The sequence below is a fragment of the Corylus avellana genome, chromosome ca5 (genome assembly GCF_901000735.1).
Source record: "Corylus avellana chromosome ca5, CavTom2PMs-1.0".
Lineage (NCBI taxonomy): Eukaryota > Viridiplantae > Streptophyta > Magnoliopsida > Fagales > Betulaceae > Corylus > Corylus avellana.
The window spans coordinates 10,911,320-10,921,431 of NC_081545.1; the positions used below are offsets into that span (position 1 = coordinate 10,911,320).

A 10,112-nucleotide genomic window follows, 5' to 3' on the forward strand; every position below is an offset into this window, starting at 1 on the left:
CAGGACACGTGACATATTTGTGATGCTAAGAAATCCTAAGCCATGAACTAAATACCCTCTAGTCCACGGATCCTAAAATTTAGTATAAGTTAGTAAACTGTTATTAATGACGTTAAGAATTTAATGTGCACATTAATATCATTAATAGCAGTTTACTAACTTAAACTAAATTTGATGTGTGTTTTGAATGTTTATAGATACTTGACATTATTGTTTTCAAGAGCTATCTCAATTGGCTAGAACCACGCCTCATGAAGCATAGATTATTAGTTCGAATCTCTCTTCCCCTCTTGTGCAGACATAAAAAAAAGAAAAGAAAAAATGACACTATTTTAAATGGGTCGAAGAATATTTCATCCGGACTAATCGGAGAAAGATTTGTGTCCTTTGTAAGTTTAGGGAATATGTTCAAAAAATTTTAAAAAATCGCAGACTTCTTAAATGAATCATAAACATTAGGATTGCTATAGTGGAACCCAATATTTTGGGTTCTACTATTGCAATCCTTATGATTATTAAAATAAAAAAAAATATTCTCTCTCCTCTCTCATCTTTTCTTTCATGAGTCCTGTTTCATAATTCTCTCTCATCTTTTCTTTCATATATATAATAAAATTAAAAAAAAAAAATATTTTAATGATATAGAGAATGATTAAAGAAAATTATTGGGGTGTTTTTTAACGTAAGGAAACAAAAAGTAGTTTGAATTCTTAAATGTAAGAAAAATGACAAAGAAGCCGCTGAAAATGCTATGATTGTTTAATATATAAGGAAGAATCTTGCTCACCGGTTCGAGAGCTTGCTGGTCAAGAAATGGCTACTTATATTAATAAAATCCCGACGATCAAACTCAACCAGCTGATTCCCCCACCACAGCAAAACGAACCCAGAAGATGGAAAACGGGTCGGCGAGATGGGGTTTTCGTGGGAACGAAGAACTGAACTTGGCGTCGGGAACCACCATCCGAGGAACTCTGACGAAGCTAATGGAGAATCTTGACAAAGATGATCCAAGGCCAACCGTGCCTCTCGGACACGGCGACCCCTCGGCGTTTCCGTCCTTTCGAGCAGCCACTGCAGCGGAAGACGCCATTGTGGACGCTGTCCGCTCGGCTAAGTATAATGGCTACGCGCCGACGGTTGGGATTCTGCCGGCAAGGAGGTAATTTCTACGTTTTAGTATGAGATATCATGCCTCTGTTTTTATCTCCTTTCTATGGCTTTTCGTTGATCCTCAAAGTTCATCTTCTCTAGATTTTTTTTTTTTTCTTTGGTGACGTGTTACTGTGTCTTATTTTAATGTACTTGGCTATTTTTCTTGGAAAACTATACGTGCCCTTCAAAATATTCTCTTAAACTATCACAAAATTATAATGAACTCCATTTTGTTTAAAAAACGAAAATATTCCTAAAACTTCTAAAAAAGACAAATATCTGAAAATTAAAAAGCAAAAAAATATATAATATGGTCCTGCCACTTTATATAATTAGATAGTACGCTTAATCTCCCCTAGTTTGGCTCCAACGAAGACAATATTCTGGTTCAAACTTATTTTTATGGAAAAGGACGTATTGGGATAATAGCTAGCACGTTTATATATAGTCTTCGTTGGAGCCAATATATATATATATATATATATATATAAGCAGTGATATACATTACACGGGCATACATGCACTGTTATGCACACCGACGTGATTTAATTATAAAATATAATTAAAATATTATATTTTAATATTTTAATTATAAAAACAAATTAAACATGGGCGTGCATGACTGTCCGTGTGATGTATATCACTGCTCTCTATACCCTAAGGCCTATAATTAACATATATATTAACCCGGGTTCATCCCACATGTAAAAGAGTAATACTACTTATTCTCCGATCTCATTCTTGTACTATTGGGCTGATGCAACAATGCATTAGCTCTTGGATCAACCTTTATTAAAAAAAAAAAAAAAAAAAAAAAAAATCTATTGGTTGATGGGTATTGCTGCATTAACTTACATTTATGAGAGTGGGATAAGAGAAGAGTATTTAACTTCTCCCGTGCAAAGTAGGAAATCAGCTCCCATGTTATTATTGTGCTATAAGGAAAATAACAACTATTCAAGTCACGATGTAAGATACACTTGTAATTTAGAGGATAAATTGTGCTTCAATCAAGGTCAGCATGAGGTTAATTACACGTTGAAGTGGAATTAAAGCATGGAAACAGTCGCATGAGAACTACTATAAAAGGTAAATTATGCTCGGATAAAAAGGACTTTTGGGACTCGTACTTCACAATTCCCATCTCCTAAATACTTATTGACTTAAGCATTAGAGTTATTCCATGCCGGCACCCCCGACACACTTCATTGCTTACATTTTCTCTCATTCGCAAATACAAATTTGTGGTGTTTGAGACAATGAAAACTATTCTAACAAATAGTGTAGTCATTTTTCAATCAGAAATGAAGGTAGAAGAAAAAAGATCTCTAACTTCTTGTAAGAAAGAAAACAATTTCCTACTTCTAGCTCTTCTTCTTATTTAAGTGTAAAATTATGTGAAGAAATGAATATCCAATTTGCAGGCTTTTGTTTCTAAACTAATTTCTCTTATAATATGGTGATTATGTGTTTTTTGAAGAAATCATTCTGAATTTGGATCCATGTTACCTATGAAAAGCATATCATGATAGTTTCCTATTGGTCCTGTGGTTTTTCTGATAATGTAATTAGATGATCGTTATCTGTGCTAGGCTGATTGTTTTCCCAGGGTGGTAGTTTTTCTACTGTGTTGTTTGGCTCCTTGTTCTGTTTCTTTGCCTGGCTAGTTGTATTCTCAGGGTGGTAATTTTTTCTTTCTGCTATGCTATTTCCCCTTGCTTTCTTAAGGTATTCTCTCTCTCGTTTTTTTTTTTTTTTTTCCTTCCTTTTCCTTTTAGTAATATTTATCCATCCAGAAAGAAAAGTTCCCTATTGCAGTGTAGACAGCTTTTTGACAGAAGTTGATGGTTAGCCTTTTTTGTGCCCACCATCAACAAGATGATCAAGTTCACTTATTTCCCTTTGAAAAAAAAAAAAAACGGAATATAAAAAACAATGCACATTTTTGAAACTGTCATTATCATATAAATGCTGTGAACTACTCAAATGGTCATCATATTCTGTCAATCTAATTGGATTTGATGCTTGAATATATTTATAATAGGGCCATAGCAGATTATCTGTCTCGTGATCTTCCATATGCGTTATCGCCGGATGATGTTTATCTCACAACTGGATGCAAACAAGCGATTGAAATAGTACTGACAGTCCTTGATCGCCCGGGTGCCAACATTCTGTTTCCAAGACCCTACTACCCTTTCTATGAGGCATTTGCTGCATCTAAACGTCTTGAAGTTCGTCATTTTGATCTTAACCCAGAAAAGGGTTGGGAGGTTGATCTTCAGAGCGTTGAAGCGCTTGCTGATGAGAATACTGTTGCCATAGTCATCTTAAACCCTGGAAATCCTTGTGGAAGTGTCTATACACACCAACATTTGAAGAAGGTAGGTTTTACCTTCTTTTTCTGTTTCTTATTTTTTTCTTTTCTTTATAAAATTGATTGAAATTTGATTACTATACTAATATTCCCTCACATACTACATTTTTACTACATTTTTCCTATAAATAAGGATCTTTGTATTGTAAACATCGATAAAGTTAGTGAGATCATAATGTAGTCCTTAGGACAATTCACAGTAGATGTAGACTAGCCCAAAATACCTTGTGTCTTTTCTCTCTTTCTACTTTCGTTTTTCTCTCCATATTTTATTGTTCATCATAAATTTTGACAGTAATAATCATGAATTTTCGGAAGTTCAAACTTTTTGTAATTAGATGGTTGTTTTAATGTTGGTGGTGGTTGATTTTTCTGAATATTAGATTGCAGAGACAGCAAGAAAGCTGCGCATTCTGGTTGTTGCAGATGAAGTTTATCACCATCTCACTTTCGGAAGTAAACCGTTTGTGCCGATGGGAGTATTTGGATCAATTGTGCCTGTTATCACACTAGGGTCTATATCAAAGAGATATATCCTACCAGGTTGGCGACTTGGTTGGCTTGTGACAACTGATCCTAATGGCATCCTTCGTAAATTGGGGGTCTTCTTTCTCTCTCTCTCTCTCTCTATATATATATATATATATATGTGTGTGTGTTTGAGTGTGAGCCTATTTGGGATTACGTTTTAAAAATAGAGCTTTTAAGTCAAAAAGCACTTTTTAGCAAAAGCTTCATTTTTAAGCTTTTGCAAAAAGTGCATTTTGACCATTTTTAGGTTTTGTAGACCCTTAAAAATGCTTTCAATTTTTTTATCAAACATGTATTTTTTTCTTCAAACGGACTTTTTGAGTACGTTAAACGCACTTTTAGGTCTCTCAAACGCACACCCAAACAGGCCCTAAGTGTGTTAAGCTTGCTTGTCTATGCACACAGCACATAAGAAAAAAATGATAATGGTTCTTCTGCATTATTTTACAATTTTATATGAATAACATAACACATATAGTATTCTCACATTCGTTTCTTTTTCTCTCAGGTTGTGGAATGTATTACGGGCTGTCTCAATATGGCATCTGATCCACCAACATTCATTCAGGTTTATAAATAGCGATTCTTTTTTAAAGAATTTAAAGAAAAAGAAATATATCATTTTAAAAGATTGCAACATTTTTTCCTCTTTCAAGCACATTTAGAACTTAACTATGTATTTTTATCCTGAGTTCTTGTTAGAGAAAATTTATTAGAAGAATTTCCTTCAATAGCAGACTAGAAAATTGACTTGGAAAGCCCCACCATTAACTAAGTGGCAACTTTCAAGAATTTATTCTGATATTTACTTAGTGCTGCTAATTAGCTGCCCAGACACCTCAGTGGCTCAAAAAAAGAGAAGAAAAAGAAGATTCTATTGGCTTCTACTCCCAATCCTTAGCATACTAACATGATATCCCTTTTGGGTCCCCAAGATACTGAGCAGGAGCTTCTTTTTCTTCTTTTTTTGGATGATTGAGTATTTTTACTAAAGAAAATTCAAAGTTTACAACACTTCCAGGTTTTAAAAAACTGGAAACCAGCTGCATATTAGCAGCTCCTCAATGAAAACACATTTACATTGTAAAACAACCTCCTGTGTTGTCTACAAACAGGACGCCTATGTAACATTTACAACTGAATTCTCATTTTTACAAAAACAAGGAAAGTTCTAAATTTCAAAAATCCTTTCTGACAGACCCCAGCTACTACGCAAAGCTTCAGTTTCTCTGCTTCTCTTAAATCTACCTTTAGCTAATATTCTCATTCTAACTTCCCATCTAATCTTCTGGATGATTTTTCTTCGGTTTGCACTTGATTTCCATGTCTAATGTATAATGCATCCACTCAAACACTCCTTCCAGACCCTATTACAAAAGCTATACTAAAAATCCCCATTTGGATGCCATAGATATATAATGCATCTACTCATAGACAATCCAATGTCCATATACTTCTTATAAGACCCCATTTGGATGCCATAGATCAAGCCACATATAAATGTCATTTCCATCTCCAACCTTGAATCTTGAACTTGCAACTTCACACATCTTCAATAATTTTCTCCAACTCCAAGAGCAAACTTGTGGTATTTTTACCAACCAAAAGCTCTTGTCTTTTAGCATGTATTCTTTTATCCATGCAAGTATCCAACCCACAATGAACCTTCTCTTGCAAAAAGATTCCATACGTGCCTCATCATTGCCGCCTTGTTCCAATCTTACAACCTTTTAATCCCCAAGCCCCCTTCCTTTTTTGGTACACAAATCAAGTTCCAAGCAACCTTAGCTCTTGATTTAGTAGCATCGGTACGTGACCATAGAAATCTGTTGTGTTTCTGTTCCAACAGACTAATGATCTTCTTGGGTAGGATAAAAATGGAGGACCAGTACACTTGGACACTAAACAAAACAGAAGACACCAACTGCAGTCTACCAGCAAATGAGAGCTTTTTGGACAGCCATGAATTAATTCAAGCTGAAAATTTTCTCCGCCAAAACTCCACAATCTGCAGCAGTCAATTTTGTAGATATATTTATGGAACGCCCAAGTAGCGCACAGGTAGTAGCTTGGCTTCCTTCATCTGCAGACAAGAAACCAGAATTTTCTTCTCCAAGTCATCAACTCCTGAACAGAAAACAGAGCTTTTATTTAGATTGGCTATTAAACCAGAGATACCAGCAAACTCAGCTAGAATAACCTTAATAGATTGAGCAGACTTAATGGTTGCAGCAGAAAAAATTAGTAAATCATCTACGTGCTTGTTATTCCATGTATAGAAGCAACCTGTATAAGCTAGATCAACAATCTCCAGCTTTTGAATGCAGTCCACAAATTCAAATTTATATCAGCTCATCTTTCCATGTCCCCATTTCTCTTGTATACTTTGAACCACATTAAAGTCCCCTGAAATAATCCAAGGGCTTCTACCAATCATGTTTTTGATCAAACTCATGCTGCCTTGGTGCTCTTCTCTCAATCCCCTTATTTGCTCCATATACAAATGTGTGGAACCAGTTCAACTTACCATTACTCTTAGTTATTTCACAGCTAATGGCTTGAGTATGTTCCTGCACAGTACATATATTAACTAAACCTGGATTCTAACAATCCCATATTCGGCCAAGATAATGACTATTATAGTTGTGTAAGACATCCCATCCAGGCGCAATATTCTCCATTATCCTTCTTGCATTCGCCTCCTTAACTCTAGTCTCCAATATACAAATGATAGCTACCTTCAACCTCCCGTATGTTCCAAGCTAGTACTTCCATCAACATATGAGTGTAGGAGAAAAACCTCTTTCTTTATTTTTGTCATCCACACCTATCTCCCCGCTGCGGCTTCAAAGATCTCCAAGAAAGTTGTATTAGGTCTATGTATTCTATTCTATTCCCCACAAACTCGCCCTTCAAAACTCTCATTGTCAGCCATTTTAGTCGGTGCAGCAAAAGAATTAACACATTCTTTCCTTCCCAATTGTTTTATCAAAAGTCAGCTTCCGACTTCCATCCTCTTTAGCCACCTACTTATATACTTTTATTTTTTGTTTACTCACCACCACTTGTCTCTTCTGTGCCTGGACTTTCTTTTCCTGCTTTCAACAAGCAAAAGGTACATGTCCAAACAAGTTACAGGCTTTACATTTGGGGGTATCCATGGATATTCAATCCCAATGGCAATCCTTTCCCCTGCCCCCATGTCAAGCTCAACTTCTCTAGGAAAAGCCGAGTTCAGATTGACTTGTACCAATACATGCGCAAAACCCAATCTTTGCAGCTCTTCAGTAACCGAGTCAGCATAGAGAGGATTGCCAACACTACTAGCCACATAGCTTAAACATATAGGGCTCCAAAACTCCATTGGCAAGTGCACTAGTTAAATCCAAATCAGGGGAATGGAAGATACATATATCTTCTACAATTGCATTCCCGGCTGCCATTTTCTAAGGATTAAAGGCTTATTGGAAATATGCCAAATCTTAGCTTCCATGACTGCATCACAAGTGATCTCATCATTGAACCAAAAAATATAGAGGCTATTCTTCAAGGAGAATACTTCCACCTTACCTTATTGGTTCCACTTGAGATCTACAGACTTCTTAACAAGGTAATATGGCAGGGGTTATCCCAAAAAAGGACAGCAAGCAAAATTAGTACAAATACCGGGCATATCTGGCCTCTGATCACCGGAGAAGATTCCACTCACATTGAGGATCCCCAATGCGCTCTCACGCACCGTTCACTACACTTATCAAGCTTCCTGCACTTTCGGTTTTGATTTCCAGCCTGGCTCCATAACTCTTTTTCTCCTTTACCCTTCTTTTTGCTAAAATGCATAATTTTCAATAGTGTTCTTGGGCATTATACATGTTGTTTTTGTGTGTGAGCACCAGCTTCTTGGTGTACTAATCAAACATAATTTGGACAAACTTGTGACATAGTAATAGAGAAATACTGTAATCATCCATGCATTCCTTTTTTCTTTCTTTTGAATGTAGCAATGCCTTTATGTATCAGGGAGCGGTTCCTCATATCCTTGAAAAAACTGGCGAAGATTTCTTCTCAAAGGTTATTGACATCCTAAGGGAGGCTGCAGGCATCTGCTATGATAGAATTGAGGAGATCCCCTGCATTACTTGTCCAAATAAACCTGAAGGATCCATGTTTGTGATGGTAAGGGCATCAAATGTTTGACATACTCGTGCTCACAGATAAATAAAATGTATTGAAGATGTTTTGACTGTAAATTTTGTCACAGGCCAAGTTAAACCTATCATTATTGGAAGACATTAATGATGATATGGAATTCTGTCTCAAGCTGGCTAAAGAGGAATCAGTTATTGTTTTACCAGGTATGCAACGAGGTCTTTAAGATTCCTTGAGCTAGACAAAACCCAATTTACAAGTTCAGATTTGCAACACATTCTAGTCTTCCCTTTTGCTAGTTTTTCAACTAAAAAAGTTTGACCTTAGTATCTTTTTAGCTGCTTGGTAATTTAACTGATGTACCATAGTTTTTCTACCACTAGTTGAGAAAATCTGAGAATTAGGCTTGTGGTGAAAGATCTTGGTCTTTTTATTATTATTATTTTTTCTTAAAAAGAAAAAGAAAAAGAAGGGGTCTTGGTCTCTAATAACATGCATTTAAAACTATCATCAGGGTATGAGCATTTAGGGTGAACTTACAATGGTGGCCCCAAAAAGGTGTTTAGGGCAACACTTTTAGGGTTTCCTCCGTATACCCACCCATAACATTTTGTGGGGGAATGATTTGGTTGTTGATAGTCTGGAAGTTATATTTTCTTTGGATTTTTCCTCCTCCAGGGTTGGCTGTTGGGATGAAAAATTGGCTGCGCATCACTTTTGCAATCGACCCTTCAGATCTTGAAGATGGCTTAGGGAGGATTAAGGCCTTCTGCGAAAGGCATGCCAAGAAACAATAAGCTCAGGCTAGTTTCTCATGGTGGTTCCCATGAATGTTGAAAATAATAATTGTGATAGGGTTTGTTAATAAAATCCCCTCTTTGAAGTCTTGCTAATCAAGCAAGACATAATGAAGAAGGGGTGGTGATCTGCAACTTCCTGTTGCTTGATCCCATCATGTTATGTTATTTTTGGTGAAGTGTAATCAACTGTTGTGTTGTTGATCCATGCTTTTATTTGATTTCCTTGAACCATAAAGGAGTTCTTACATGTTTTTGAACTCCATGTGTACAATGATGTTTGATTATTTTAATAAAAAATATTGTTTATTTTAGGGAATAAAACTACTTTTTGTTTCTCTATCAAAATATATTTCATAATAGTTTTCCTTACATTTTCCTATACTATTAAAATATTATTTCTTTACAAAATACAAGTTCCTTACCTACTCTCACATTTTTCACAAAATCCTAACACAATCCCTAATGAAAACAAAAAGATGAAATAGAAGAGTGGAAAGAGAAATATTTATACTAAAATAATGTTTAGAGAACTACTTTCCTAACACAATCCCCAATGAAAGACAAAAATATGAAAGATGAGAGAGGAAAGAGAAATGTTTATATTAAAATAATGTTTAGGAAACCAAAAGTGATTTCCTACACGTTGGGAAACATTGTGACTACCCAAGGGTGTTGGTTAAATTTAGGGAAACTAATGTGGGTGAGTTTTTGTGATTTTTTTTTTTTAAGAAAATATTCCCTAAACATATGGAAGGGAATGGGCTATAGGTTATCCAGCAAGAGGGAATCAAAAGCCTCTATGAATCATGTAAAAATTAAGTGGAATGAAATTTCTTAGGGCCATGCAGTGGATGAAAGCTCGAGCTTCATTCGATTTATGTCGAGGGAGCGCTTTGTACGATGTCTCTTGAGGATCTAGTCAAGGCGAAGCCTCGAATGCTTGTGCTATCAAAAAAGAATCTTAATCAATATTTACAAATAATTTGATAAACCTAACGAATCAACGACATCAAGGACAAAATTTTGAATTCACCTCTAAAGAGTTCGGATTATATTTATTTATTTATTTTTTTAAGGGAATCATCATAATAAAGTTTGAA

At 35.6% G+C, this 10,112-nt stretch overlaps 1 protein-coding gene across 1 annotated transcript; it reads left to right on the forward strand.

Annotated features, from left to right (window-relative positions):
- Nucleotides 1–671: 671 nt before the first annotated feature.
- LOC132181414 (tyrosine aminotransferase-like) lies at nt 672–9,310 on the forward strand. The gene is made up of 7 exons (XM_059594621.1): nt 672–1,162; nt 3,200–3,539; nt 3,916–4,134; nt 4,572–4,631; nt 8,084–8,239; nt 8,325–8,418; nt 8,891–9,310. Exons 1-7 carry the CDS (start codon nt 894–896, stop codon nt 9,007–9,009), a joined length of 1,257 nt encoding a protein of 418 aa, XP_059450604.1. The 5' UTR covers nt 672–893; the 3' UTR covers nt 9,010–9,310.
- Nucleotides 9,311–10,112: the final 802 nt, after the last annotated feature.

What these genes read in the sequence shown, in the direction of transcription:
- LOC132181414 (XM_059594621.1), top strand. Translation starts at nt 894, where the DNA reads ATGGAAAACGGGTCGGCGAGATGGGGTTTTCGTGGGAACGAAGAACTG. An exon ending in GGGATTCTGCCGGCAAGGAG is followed by an intron (nt 1,163 to 3,199) that starts GTAATTTCTACG and finishes TATTTATAATAG; the next exon opens with GGCCATAGCAGATTATCTGT. An exon ending in AAGGATCCATGTTTGTGATG is followed by an intron (nt 8,240 to 8,324) that starts GTAAGGGCATCA and finishes ATTTTGTCACAG; the next exon opens with GCCAAGTTAAACCTATCATT.